The 14888-nt window shown below is 48.2% G+C and overlaps 2 protein-coding genes across 2 annotated transcripts; one reads left to right on the top strand and one right to left on the bottom strand.

Annotated features, from left to right (window-relative positions):
* Nucleotides 1-177: 177 nt before the first annotated feature.
* On the top strand, nucleotides 178-8161 carry zbtb40 (zinc finger and BTB domain containing 40; the record flags this gene model as incomplete). The annotated part of the gene is made up of 12 exons (XM_080547884.1): nucleotides 178-326; nucleotides 804-1333; nucleotides 1468-1640; nucleotides 1894-2080; nucleotides 2402-2797; nucleotides 3632-3838; nucleotides 3939-4103; nucleotides 5919-6133; nucleotides 6762-6921; nucleotides 7333-7389; nucleotides 7542-7753; nucleotides 7891-8161. 12 exons carry the CDS (start codon nucleotides 178-180, stop codon nucleotides 8089-8091), a joined length of 2652 nt encoding a protein of 883 aa, XP_080404010.1. The 3' UTR covers nucleotides 8092-8161.
* A 3104-nt stretch (nucleotides 8162-11265) lies between these two features.
* On the bottom strand, nucleotides 11266-13399 carry cyb561d1 (cytochrome b561 family, member D1; the record flags this gene model as incomplete). Its single annotated transcript, XM_080547883.1, has 3 exons — nucleotides 11266-11769; nucleotides 12825-12862; nucleotides 13219-13399. The coding sequence occupies 3 exons, from the start codon at nucleotides 13397-13399 to the stop codon at nucleotides 11266-11268; spliced, it is 723 nt and encodes a 240-aa protein (XP_080404009.1).
* Nucleotides 13400-14888: the final 1489 nt, after the last annotated feature.

The following is a 14888-nucleotide window of genomic DNA, read 5'->3' as shown; positions in this document are numbered from 1 at the left end:
TGAAAACCTAATTTGATCCATCGTGTAAAGAGGATTGCCCAGCTCTGTTGGATTGTAGCTCCAAAACAAAAAGAGACACACACACACACACACACACACACACTAGCCTACAGTATGAAGCTTGTAAGTTGTCATTGTTGCAGTGTGTCCTGCTCATACCTGCACAGGTGGCCGTCCATGGAGCTGCCTAACTACAGCAGACAGCTGATGCAGCAGTTGCGAGCCATGAGGAAGGAGGGCCAGTTCTGTGACTGCACCATCCTGGTGGGAGACAGCCCCCACCGCGCCCACAAGGTGGTCCTGGCCGCATCCAGTCTACTCTTCAGGTTCACACAAGGATCTTTTGTCTTTCACTTCGCAAACCATCGGATACAGGGTCACTTCCAGTGTTATTCATATTGGCTGAATTGGATGTGGAATTATTTCTCCATTGTAATGTCATTTAATTCTGAATCCTTGACTGGAATTTGAATTGACCCTAAAGGCCCCGATTTTGTCGCACCGCCGAATTCGATTCCATTGTTTTGAATGAGACAATGCACCATGATATTATCGCACGACAACATTCGATTCTCCATTCACACCAATTGAAATAATTCAAATAATTGAGAATCGAATGTTGTCATGCGACAAAATCGCACGCCGTGTGCATTGGCCTTAACTCTGCTTAGTACAGACTTAAAGTCTGTCCCCTGACTAACCACTCTCTAGGCTTGGTGACCCCTGACTAACCACTCTCTAGGCTTGGTGACCCCCTGACTAACCAGCACTGGAATCAACAACCTTCCCTCTCCCTCCCTCAGGTCTCTGTTGGAGGGTTCTGACAGCATCTCCATCGACACAGCCGTGGTCTCGTGTCAGGAGTTCAGCTGCCTGCTGGACATGGTGTACACGGGGAAGCTGCCCCCGGGGAAACACAACTTCACGCGCATCATCGCCGCCGCCGACAGCCTGCAGATGTTCGACGTGGCCGTGGGCTGCAAGAACATCCTCACCAACCTGATGAAGCAGACCACCACCACCACCACCGCCGCCACACAACCAGCCTCACCTTCCCTCATCTCCACCTCCACACAGCCCCAGGTCAAACGGCTCCAGAGCCAGGGAACCGAGCAGACAGCCTCTCCCAAGAAGGCTGCTCCCGGCCTGGGTAAGGGTGGTGTGACGACTACCCCCTCTGGAGGCCAGGTGAAGAGTGAAGTGGCGGAGGCAGCTCAGGCGAACGAACCCGGAGGGGACACGGACCCCCGGGGAGAGCCAGCGGAGAGCACGGGGGAGAGTAGTGACGAGCCGGCCTGTAAAAGAGCTCGCCTACACCTCCCAGAAGTCATAGGTGGGTTTCAACTTTATGGTAAAGCTCTTTGATAGGAGCCCCATCCAAATAATACACTGACTTAACCCTAACACATTGAAATGGAACCAATGTTGTGTCTCTGGAGGAGTAAAGACCCAGTCTGTTTCTTCTAGAGCAGAAGACCGGTCCCAGTGTGCCTGTGGAGGAGAGTGTGAGGCCCGGTGTGTGTGTCGACGTGCTACTGGAGCGCTGCTCTGAGCTAACGCAGCTCCTCGCCCAGGTCCCCTCCGTCACACAGCTGCTGAGCCAGGCAGCACACAGCAGCCTGGGGGCAGAGGAGAGGGAGGTAGGACACATATCTGACTACAAGAGCCACTTGACTGTATAGAACTCACATTATACAGTCAGAATTATGTTGTTGATAGTAGAATGTACTGCAGTGAAGATGCTGTGGTTGGTGTGTGTGGGTCAGGTGGTGGTGTGTGACGCTGCTGTGTGTGTGCGTGTGTGTGCGTGTGTGTGCGTGTGTGCGTGTGTGTGTGTGTGTGTGTGTGTGTGTGGGTCAGGTGGTGTGTGCATGCTGTGAGGTGGGAGACCAGGGCGTGGCCGTGGAGAAGCTGATGGACAGGGTCAGAGACGGGGCGGTGAGCGGGGGGGGGCTCCTCATACTGCTCCACAGTGTCCAGGAGAACGCCGCCTCCCCCCCTCCCGGACTGCTGCGTCTGCTGGAGGAGGCGCAGGAACAGGAGGAGGCGCAGGAACAGGAGGAGGCGCAGGACACTGGAGGTACGTGGCTGTGTGTGAGGGAGGGGGCTGCGTGAGTGTGAGTGTGTGTGTGAGGGAGGGGTTGCGTGAGTGTGTGTGTGTGTGTGACTGTGTGTGAGGGAGGGGCATGGATGGAATGCTCAAATGGACTGCATGATTTTGTGTGTGTAAGATCCGTCTATCTATCTATCTATCTATCTATCCGTCCATCCATCCATCCATCCATCCATCCATCCATCCATCAACCATCTTGTATCTGTTGAACTGATCCACTGTTTCAGACCCTTGTCTGCCACTAGATGTTCTATCACAGTGGTCATGTTCTGCCCCCCCCCCCCCCAGGTTCAGAGGCTGAAGAGCCCCAGTCGCCCGGCAACGCTGACGACAACACCAACGAGGAAGAGGAGGAGGGGCGAGAGGACCAGGACGAAGAGAAAGAGGAGGAAGAGGGAGGAGGGAAGAGGAAGGCCAAGCCTAAAGGAGCCTCCTCCTCCCAGGCGTATGCGTGTCGCTGGTGCACTAAGACCTTCTCCTACAAGTGTCGTATGTCGGCTCACGCCAAACGCTGCTCCCTGTCCCAGGAGGCCCGGCACCGCTGCCCTCTGTGCCCCCAGGAGCTGCCCACCCTGCGGGCGCTGCAGCTGCACCGGGCCCAAGACCACCTGGACCCGGCCCGCACCAAGAAGAGGCCGGCGGTGACCTGCGACATTTGCGGGAGGAGCTTCGCCCACCCCTCAGGTGAGTCACCCCTCAGGTGAGACTGACCCAGGGTCAGTTGAGAGTTCATCACGAACGGTTGAGGTTAGGTTTTGGCTATGCGCGATGCAAGACAGCTGAGAGGAGACGGTGTGTGTGCACTGCGTTTTGTATCACAAAATGTACATTTGATAAGTAAAAGTAAGCTATCTAAGTAAGTCATCTAGCTAACTATGATTGGAAACGAAGTACTATCCAGTTAGAATTATAGAAGATCTGGTTGTGTTTTCCTGCTGGTCTCACTGCCTGGGTTTGAGCAGACTTTGGGATCAACTACAACAACACCTCCATAGGCTACATTAGAACTTCGCATCCTTTGAAAAAATTTGGTGGATGTAAGGATCTTGTAACTTCGCAAACAATAGCAGCATTTAACTAGTTAAGTTTATGTTCAACTGGAAAAGGTAGTGAGCACAGAACTTTGTGTTTTGACTTTGCTGGGAGTTCATTAAAAATGCTGTAACAGCGATGCAGGACAGCTGTGAAAGGAGACTGACCAGGCAATAATCAGGGTCCATTCAGACATGCAGCGACCCTGTAAATTGCATGGAATTATACATGGTCTCGACCAGGGTAAATTGCCTGAGCAATTTAGCCAGGGGGGGAAGGCTAACTTTCTAACCTCAAAATAAGTCAGTCTTATTTTTTTATGCAACAGGCAACCTTAATTAGACTGGTCTAACCTGAGAATATAAGACCAGTCTTAAGGTATGTTTATGCAACCGAACCCCAGGATGAAGAACACTGTCCTAGACCAACTCTAGTCTACAGTCTACCTGTCAGTGAGATGTCTCCTCTCTCCTCTCCTCTCGTCAGGGATGCTGTACCACAAGCGCACGGAGCACTTTGAGGAGAAGCCGTTCGTGTGCGAGGAATGCGGCGCCAAGTTCGGGGCCAATTCGTCCCTGAAGAACCACCTGCGTCTGCACACGGGAGAGAAGCCCTTCCACTGCAAACACTGTGACATGAGCTTCAGCGTGGCCGCCGCACTCGCCTACCACACCAAGAAGAAACACTCTGAGGGTAGGACGACGTGCACGCGCATACACACACACACACACACAGTGAGCATGTCTCTGCAAAACGTGCGTATCCGTGACAACATGTGTCTGGTTGTTCTCAGGTAAGATGTACGCGTGTCAGTACTGCGAGGCTCTGTTCGCCCAGTCCATCGAGCTGACGCGTCACGTGCGCACGCACACAGGGGACAAACCCTACGTGTGCCGGGAGTGTGGCAAAGGCTTCAGCCAGGCGAACGGCCTCTCTGTCCACCTACACACCTACCACAGTGAGTTCACACTACACTACTACACACTACTACACACTCCTACACACTACCACCTACACACCTACCACAATGAGTACACAACTACTACTACTACACACTACTACCTACACACCTACCACAGTGAGTACACACTACTACACACTACTGCCTACACACCTACCACAGTGAGTACACACTACTACTACTACACACTACTACACACTACCACCTACACACCTACCACAGTGAGTACACACTACTACTACTACACACAGAAGACATAAGGTTCATCTCAATAGTCTGAGAGTCTTTCCTCATCTCCTTACCTTTACCTAATGATCTGAACACAGTTCCTGGGACAGGGAAGCATTGTTTCTTCTTTTGGTTCTACACTTCAAAAAGTTGGTATTTTGTAGAAACAATTATGAGGTCAATGTAGAGATTCTCAACACATTTTAATGGTATATGTGTTCATATTGGTTTTATCATTCAGAAATGACAACACTTTTCATGGACAGATTGGACAGAAATGTCCAAATGAAGCACTCATGTTTAGTATTTGGTTGACAATCCTTTGCATGTAATAACTGTCTGAAGTGTGTGACCCATTGACTCCACCAGACACTGGGGTATCTTCTCTGGTGATGCTCTGCCAGGCCCTGGACTGTAACCATGGTGATGCCATGCCAAGCCTGTACTGTAACCATGGTGATTCTCTGCCAGGCCTGGACTGCAGCCATCTTTAGTTGTTGTTTGTTTTGAGGTTGTTTTGCCTAAGATCCTATCACCAGGAAGGGAAATGCATGTTCAGTTTGATTTAAATCTGAAGATTGACTTTCCCAGTCAAGACCTTTCCACTTTTTGGCTCAAAAAACCTCCCTAGTTGCTATGGCAGTATGTTTCTCATCACTGTCTTACTATATGATGAAGCACCATCCAAGGAATTTAGACGAGCAATTTAGTCGAGCAGACAAGACCTCAAAATACATCCTGCTGCTGCCGTCAGACATGTTCAATTAGGACAGGTTAGCGACCTCTAGTGGCAGCTATACAAACCCAAAACCCAACACTCTCTAGTTTGGCTGTGACGTATTCTGTAGGTGGTGGATATTGGATATTCACGGCGCCTACCTCCTGGAGAGTGTTCCTAATCTGTGCCACAGGTTCTGTGGGTCTTCCTTGTCTACCATAATGCTGTTCCAAACTCTTTATTTTGGCAAGGTTTTGACTGTTTCTGATAGTTTCTGATTGGTCAGCCTTATAGTGGCTTCCTTGATGTTCATTGGTCCTCGTGTTGACAGACACCAATAGCAGCCAGAGACTCCAAAGGCAAACGCAAAGCCTAAAATCAATACTACACATTGGCAGCTCTCTTATGCCAGCACAAATGATGTGAACACACCTGGCCTACCAGAAACGCCTGTCAAGCCAATTGTCCCATTACTTTTGGGTTCTCTAAAATAGGGGAGTATACATAACAAGTGTTGTCATTTCTGAATAGAGAAACAAAAATGTACACAAATACCATAAATTAAAAACTTTGCAGTGTCTGCAGGACACTGTATTTAAACGAAGCAAGGGATAATTAAAGAGACGACAATATTTTATATTATTTTGATGCGCATTATTAGCTGTGTGTGAATGCTTTGATAATGCACGTTCACTTTTGAACTCAATACACAACATTGGTATTTCCTCTCTTCTAACCTTATTTTGCTCTCACCCCTCACCCTTTTGTCTGTCCATCCATCCATTATACTCTCTTTGTATCGTGTCTCTCTTTCTACACACTCCTTTTCTCTCTCTCCTGTCCCTCCCTCCCTCCCTCCCTCACAGACATCTCAGAGCCCCATGACTGTCAGAAGTGTCGTCTAAGTTTCTCCTCTCTAGAGGACCACAGGCAACACATCCAGGACTGCCACCCCAAGGACTTCCACCAGTGCCCCGAGTGTAAGAAGGTGTTCAGTAGCCCCGCCCTGCTGGACAAACATAAGGCTTCACACTCTGGGACCAAACCCTTCAGCTGCAAACTCTGCCACAAGTCCTACCAGGTGACGACTGCCTTTGATACAGTCAGGTCCATGATCCTGTTATAATAACAGCAGTGTTCTATACTTTTTATTCTATATACCGGTAATTATCTTTTTATGTACAGCAATTGTTCAACTGACTCAAAATGACATGATGATTTAAGTGATCCGTTGATATTAGATGGGACACACACACACACACACTGTTCGATAGTTGTGTAATTTCGTCCGCAGCAACACAATCATTTTCAGATTGCAATGAGATGAAATAAACAACTCTGACGCTTGACGTCTTTTGGAAAGGGTACTTTATTCGATGTTACCAATAAATGTCAGCAGGTTATCGTCCTCTCTCTGGGATTCTCATCTCCCAGAGAATATAGACTTTCAATGGAAGTTGGCCTTGGAGACCACAGGTCCCAAGATCCCCCTACTGCCTTTCCCTAGCAACCTTTCCGTAGCAAACTTTCCCTAGCAACTGGTGTTATTTAGCATTGTGTTTGAATTGATAGGGTTGCTGCTAGACGAAAAGGTGAGAGGCACATAGAATACTTGGACAATTCCAACAACACACACACACACACACACACACACACACACACACACACCCACACACACACATTCATACCTCTACTCTCTCTCCTCACAGCAGCTGTCAGGGCTGTGGTACCACAACCGCACCACCCACCCAGAGGTGTTTGCGGGCCAGAGTCCCAGGCAGCTGAAGACCCTCCTCCAGTGCAGCGCCTGCTCCAGGTTCTTCCCCAGCGCCAACAGCCTGACCAAGCACCAGAAGGCCGAGCACCCAGGTGAGTGCACCCACGCCACAGGGAGAGCCCACAGGAAAGGTCCAGGCTTCAAGGCCTCTGCCATGTGATTTTGGATCACCCGGTTATTTCATACAGTAGAATATTGTCAAAAGATACCACTCTCTTTTCAGTCCTCAACTTCAAGTCTTCCTGCAGGCTAATTTGTCTTCTTTGCCGTCTATGTTTCTTACACGTCTTCTACGTGCTGAGACTGGTGAACTATCAATCAAGTCATAAGTTTGATCCAGTTTGTGAAATGTATGTTGTTGATTTGTAATGAAGAGTAATACATGCTTCGGAGTCGTTATTGTAAGGCCTACGTACACTTGCACTATTCTTTTCACAGAACGCATCTTTGGTTTCATTCATTATTGATTGTGAATTCCTCTCACTTTCTTACTGTTTTTAAAGGCCTCGTTGACCCTCACACAGACGAGCTGGTAGCAGGGCATGCAGACATGTCTTCAGGTAAAAGTAGCGTCGTTAGCATAGCACTCATAACATACACAACATAATAGTGTAACAGATAAATAGCATAACTGATTTTCCTGATGCTAAACTTGATGTATATGTATGTCTTGTCTCATATCTCCCCCTGTGTCTCCCCCTGTGTCTCCCAGAGGTGAAGTGCCTGTACTGTCCCAGTCTGTTCCCCAGTGAGGCAGAGATGCAGGAACACGCCAGCAGTGAACACTTCAGCCAGGAGGGGGCAGCGTACGGCTGCTCTCTCTGCCCCCTCGTCTGCCCCTCTCAGCTGCAGCTCCAGGAGCACTTCCTCTCCTGCCACATGGGGGCGCTAGAGGAACAGGAGCAGGCTTCTACCTCCCAGATGGTAAGGTCTCAACCACAGCTCCAGGATCAGGTTACCCTCCCTTGTGACCATCAGGAGGATGAAAAAAATAGCTGATCTCACTCAGTGACTACGGGATCTTCTCCAATGTCTGATTGTCATTTTGTTCATCCAATCAGGTCATCCAGACAGAGGAACATGGCGGCGAGGCAGAGCAAGTGATCTCTCTGGACCAATCGCAGCTGGGCCGGGTATTCGTTGCCCTGGGAAACAGTGAAGACCGCCACTCCGGTTCAGAAGTGGTGGCGGTCAACGTGGAAGACCTGCTCAATGGAACAGTCACCTTCATCTGTGGTTCCCCACCAGCCAGTGACCTTTGAACTCTAACCGTTAGCCCCAAACCTCTGACTGACCTCTCAAACTCTGACTGACCGTTGACCTCTCAACCTGACTGACCTCTAACCTCTGACTGGGAGTCAGATGGAAGTTCCCCATAGAACACTGATCGAAGACCAGTTTGGTGTAGGTACGATTTGAGGACAAAAAGTTGTTTGTTCCTAGTAGATCCGGGCCTTGTATAAGTGCTCTCTAGAACATCATTCTGATCCTAAAATTATGTTTTATATGAGGAACGCCGTGGAAGTTACCAGAAACTGATGACTCCCAGGAGTGAAGGTGTATTGATTGATCTGTCTGCATTACCTCCATACCCACAGGATTGGGGCATGTATACCAGTTTTATCGATCACATTTCACTCATGAATGTACAGTATTTATTAAGCTAATGTGATGTCTGAATGGGAACTGTATGTGTGAATATTTAAGTTTTGAGTTCTGAAACACATTGACGTTCACACACATTGACGTTCAACACTTGCTGTGTTGGTGCATCTCGGTACATAAATGACAAGAACATGTTGAAATAAATTAAATCCGACTCCTATACGTCACCATGTTGTCAAATGCTGTAATCGTTGAATCCAAAACCCATAATAATACTTCACAGACGAACAATGGGATTTAGTGTCTTTATTGAGATGTCACTATTGCAGCAGGTTAGTAGGACCAACCCTAACCCTGGTCACCTCTGGGCCTGGAGAGACGCAGCCCCACTGTCACACTCCTGATTCAATAGAATTGACTAATCAAGTAGGATAGAGCTTGGCTGAAACTAAAACACACTACAGATATCCAGGACCAGAACTGGCCACTGCCCCCAGAAGGGCCAATTGCTGTCAACTTTGACAGGGGGGATGATCGCTGGGGTGATTCACACACATGATTTCACACAGAAGAAGGGTAAATATATTGAAGTGCAACTGCTGGTTAAACAAGTGATCATCTCCCGTCAAAGAGTTTGAAAGGTCACATCCCTGAGTAGTAACGCCTACGTTCATGAGGTGCTCATTCCAAACAAACACTGAAGAAAGAAACGATTGCACTCCTGAAGTCACTTCACACATTTTAGTTCACACGCACGCGCACACACACACACTGACTACAGCGTGGGCTATCCTTCAAGATGTTCCTGTGCATATACAATGCCATGGTGCTCAATCCCAGCATGTACCAGCATTTTTTCGGTTCAATGAATCTGAGCAACTGAAACCCTCCAGCTGCGTAACAAGAATTAAATAAACATGAAAAACATAGTTAGTAACATTTTCCCTTTATATCCTTTTCCCCCTTCCATAATATATCAACATACATACCTTTTTGTGTAACTTAACTAATTCACATACATACCTTTTTATGTAACTTTAGCTAATTCACCTTTAACTAACAAGGATAGTCCAAAATCGACCAACATGCTGGTATTTGATAATTATTTAAAAATAAATAATACAATTAAATCTTTTGCGTCGTTTCCTCCTGAATGAGAGTTGGTAGGAGACGTTGTGCTGGTAGGTAAGTACATCCAATAGTCTTTGTGCATGAGGCTTTTCTAACAAACATAGACCTCTGTCAGGACATGTCTCACTAAGAGAAAGCTAATATCTTACAGGACTTAAGGAGACACAGACACACTCACACTCACACACACACCCCCACCCCCACCCCCACCCCCACCCCCACCCCTCCCACTGACGGCAGACAAGACACCATAGAGCACAAGTTGAAAAACATAGGGTAACAAAAAAAGAAAAAAACAGGGCGTATTTAACCAAAGTAGCCAGAGCCCTCAATTGTAACAGTAGCAACATACAGGCTGATTAAAAACACACAAAGAATCATAAATAAAGCACTGGTAACATCCACAGCAACACAGCTGCTCTGGAGTGTTTTTCCCACACATTACAAGAGTAACACCCTCACAATGGTAGGTGGTCCCTTCAGTCCAGCGACAGTATATCGTGTCTCAAACTCATGCTCTTGCTGGATACAAAGTAGCCTAGACATTTGCATCTGGACATACAGCAAACATGGAGCAAAACAGTCGACTTCAGTTACATTCTGACATGTCCCCAGGTGCTCAGCGGCCTCTTGGGACTCGTACAAGTTTATCAGGATATCAGGTGCCACACCCAGGATGCCACACCCAGGTCCTCATGTAGCCGTGTGTCACAGCCACCTCCACTTCTGTTCAGTGAAGCTTTCTGTGTATGGTGTGTGTATGGTGTGTGTATGGTGTGTGTATGGTGTGTGTGTATGGTGTGTGGATGGTGTGTGGATGTAAATACCAGCTGGATGAGGAGTGTGTGTGTACGTTTATGAATGCGAGACACATAGGGCCCTATTATGCACTTCTTAACTTGCCGTCTTAAGTGTTAATTAAGACGCACCGCCAGGTTAAGACCTACCGCCACCCTTATTATGCGCTTCATACGCGCTACTGCTATTATGCAGGTGTCGATAGGCGCCCACACATAAGACGTAAAACTCCCGTGCATATATTGCTCATTGTGGGAGTGTTCATATGTTAATGAAGTGCACTAGGCGCCCCTGCTATTATGCGATCTGACTTTGCTCCTATCGCTAAGAAGTGGTTTGAAAAGTTCTTAAGTTTAGACTTCATGCACGTTTTGAAACACGAGCGCGCCTCCGCGGTTTGCGCATGCATGTGGGCACACATGAACACGCACGTGGCTCCACGGCAAGACGTCAATTACGGTCACAGTATAAATGCTTTATTTCAGAAGGGAGAGGCAGAGAAGCAAGCTGACCTCCTTCTCAGGACTTCCATAATAGCATAGCGCTAATGACTCAACGCAGCCGGTTCTTAAAGGGAATGGCACCTGGCACGCTGATTGGGTTGATTGAGAAGACGCCCAAAACACACCCATGACTAATTTCTTTGCTTAGCGCCGGCTTTTAGGCGCCCACTGCAGCACGCATAATAGCAAAGTGGCCTTGACCACGCCTCCACGTCTTAAGTTTAGATCTACCGCCTCGTCTTATTGATGAAGTGCATAATAGGGCCCATAGTGTTGATCTTGCCTAGTGTCAGTTTGTGTGTGTGTGTGTGTGTGTGTGTGTGTGTGTGTGTGTGTGTGTGTGTGTGTGTGTGTGTGTGTGCGTGTGTGTGTGTGTGTGTGTGTGTGAGACACTCTCCTTCATGTGGTGATCTTCTTGCGGGGCAGGTAGGCGTTGGTGATCTGGTTCATCACCACCAGGGCGGGGAAGAGAGGCAGCAGCAGGAAGGCGTACCACACAGCCCCTCGGACCGTGGCCTGGAACCAGTCGGAGAACATGGCCGCCACCACCGTCACCATGGCCAGCAGGTAGGCCACCAGGCCGCAGGTGGCGTGGTAGAGCCTGAGGCGCGGCGGAGATGCCACCCGGAGCAGCTTGGGGCAGAGGAGACAGAGGCCGCAGGCGGCCTGGAGCACGGTGGCAGCCAGGGTGGCCACGCCCAGCAGGCTGTGCCAGGTGGTCAGGTGGGAGAGCTCCGACACGCTCTTGCTGGCGACCATGAAGCCCACGCCGGTGGCGGCGGACACCAGGACCAACGCCTGGAAGAACCAGTGGAGACGGACTTTGCCCTTCCGGGACTTGAAGCAGAACGGATTGCCCTCTGCGTAGAAGACGAGAATGCCCTCGGTCATACACAGGCAGTACTGAGAGAGGGATGGAGAAAGAGGAGAGGAGAGACAGGAGAGGGGGGGGGGGGGGGGGGGGGGGGAGAGAAGAATGAGGGGGAGAGAGAAACGGTTATATCACTCTGAAAGATAGCGTCTTCACTGTGATGCCTAGTCTGTGTGTGTGTGTATGTGTGTGTGTGTGGGGGGGTTAATAGCCTTCTGTCTCTGTTAAGGTCAGGAGGCCGTGTTATGAATAAGCCAGTAAGGATGAGGACAACTGGGTCCATGAACACAGTGGAAGGCCAAGACACAGACAGAGGCTTTCACTGAGAAACAAAGGGAAGCATTGTGTGTGTGTGCGTGTGTGTGTGTGTGTGTGTGTGTGTGTGTGAGAGAGAGAGAGAGATCAGGCATCTTCTTAGATGAAGACACCAGTTTGTGTACTGACATAGAAAGCTATCTTGGTGGTAAAACACTTCTCTTCCCCTGGACATGCTTAAACACAAGCCTCTCTGAGCGCCTCTCTTAGAGAACGCTCTACCTAACCTCCTCAGTATTCTGGGTCGGGAGACGTAATGGGATATCTCCTGGTTGCATCATCGACCCTGAGGCTCCGTTCCATTATTCAGAACGGAGAGAGAGAGAGAGAGAGAGAGAGAGAGAGAGAGAGAGAGAGAGAGAGAGAGAGAGACAGAGAGAGAGAGAATGTATAATTCATATGTTGCCACAGAGCAGTTGGCAGCGCGCCGCGGGCTAGATAAACACACTGAGACAACAGCGATCTCCGTGTAGCTCCTGTGCTGCTGCGCTGTGTTAACACACTCCTTTCATCAGGGGTGTTACAGCCTCTCACCCTCCACTCACAGGCATCAGAGGCAAGGAGAAGCCAGGGTGGTAAACACCTCTGGCATGGTTTAGATCCAGGCAAACGAGTGCAACTGCAGAGAGTGTGTTAACTGTGTTTTAAAGGTTTGACAATGAATAGTTGATCGTTATCATACCATACCAATAGTGTGTGCATACACATGTGTAGCCTGACAGGCAGCTTTGTCCAATTCTTGTTATTGAGGGGAATCACACTGAACACTTACTGCGATAGACATGCACACTGGATGCCAAGAGAAGTGACCTGAAACACAAAAAGCTTCATATGAGTGGGCTTGTATGGCCACACACATAGCATACCTAACTGCCTGGGATGAACAAACGAATGCTGGATAGACTGGTCAATCAAGATGTGCAGGGCTCTGTCATCTCATCACTGATCTACATTCATTGAGTAGTTGAATGAACAGGCTGGGCTGGAGCAAAAGCCTGCACATCATCTGTCCCAGACCAGGACTGAATGAATCACTGTTTGCAGGAATAAATCACCACTTTAATCCTGCTTCTTCTTTTTGTAAACAAGTTAATTAGCCTGCTTTAAGTCAAGAGAAGGTGCATAAGACAGTTAGTAGTAGGCTATAAGAGGGAAAGAAGGCCTACTTGTTCCAGGTCGGGACAGCAGGGAGATCAGCACAGTGAGTCCCAGGGCTGTGACGTGGGCAGCGACCACCGAGACCCTCCGCATCCACACGTACAGCCAGAACTCCCTCATGCCCAGACCCTCTCCCACCGGGCTGTACGCAGCATCTCCCACCGGGCTGTACTCCACATCCCCCCGCATCTCGGCTACCTGGAGATGCTGGTGGGCTGTACGACGGTAAACCGGCGGGATGAGTTCGCTGATGAGTACTGTTGTTGCAAATCCATCGCCAAGTCTGTCGGATTGAAATTGAATTATCTTATGCGTTCAAATAAACCAACATCATTACTGGTGACATTCTTAGATTCCAAAACTCCAGTCCTGCGCCAAAAGGTTTCACATGGCGTCTTTGAGCCTCGGAAAAGCGCTATATAAATGTAATGAATAATAATAATTATTATTATTATGGTTTGGTTAAAAAATAATAAACCACACACAATCAGGCAGGTTAGGTTAGGGCGATCGGGGCAGATTTGGTGCCGAGTGATGTTTGCATTTGCAGAAGTCTCTCCATCGGATTAAGTCGGTATCTTTTAAATCCCTGCTGCCTTCAATTCCTATTCAAACATGTTAACATGTTCCTCCTGGCCCATCCTAGAACCTTCCATCCCAGCCTGTCAGATCAGATGGGACCTCCCGCAGAGGATCGAGACGTCGCACACAACAGATACTTCTTGCGTACCTGGAAGAATATGAGATCCTGCAGGTTCACTGAGACCAGGTGGGTGAATCCACTTCCTGGAAAGCAGATGAGACATTTCAGAGGCGCGCTTGAGAAAAAAACACACAAAAAAACACATCAACGTCACAGTCTGGCGGATGTCTAACCAGGAAACGCGAGATTTGTTGTTGTCTCGAGCGCATTATTATAATCATTTGATGGCCTAATATCTATACATTTGACATATTCAGTGACAATACGTGACGTTAGAATTATAAGGTTCTATCTCCATTTTTGTCGAAATTGAGTTTTTTACATAATCTGATCCATTAGGTGTTTATTAATGCCTGTGTGGTGTTATTTTTAAATGTTGACATTTTTGAGTTAGTAATTCATGAAATACAAAGGTTCCATCTCACAAAACATAATGGAATGTAAAAACGTTGACGCTCAATATCTCTGAACTGCCCTAAACGGAGATAGAACCTTATCATTCTAAGCTCACGATTTGACATATTCAGTGACAATAGGCAATAACTAATTTGTTTGCCGCAAAATCGAATACCCCTCCAAAGGAGTTTCTCAATGTCTTGACGTTGACAACATTCCATTAGTGTTCTCAAAGCCCGCGCCTTGTCCAACCCTTCATGACGCACTTGGTGTTACATTGACGCAAAAGCTTCACCTGTGTGTAACATACATACCGGTAACATTCTCCTGTTATGAATTATGATTAAGGTTACAGTGTTGGTGCTTTCCATGAGGAATGGTCTCACTCCAGTCTTTTCTTGGGTGTAAGCACTAATGTTCTTTTGGGAAAGTGTGTTGTCAGGGTAGGTCAAACAAGACCATGGGCCATCCTCAGAGGGAAACACAGACTTTAGTCCAACATTGGCATGACCACTGGCGGACTCAGGCTGTTTGAAGGACAGGGGCGAAAAGAAGAAAAAGGGCATCTACTGCACAACA

This window comes from Nansenia antarctica (assembly GCF_963989245.1).
Source record: "Nansenia antarctica genome assembly, chromosome: 18".
NCBI lineage: Eukaryota > Metazoa > Chordata > Actinopteri > Argentiniformes > Microstomatidae > Nansenia > Nansenia antarctica.
Note: the sequence above shows the minus strand (reverse complement) of the source record. Positions and strands in the feature narration are given on the sequence as shown.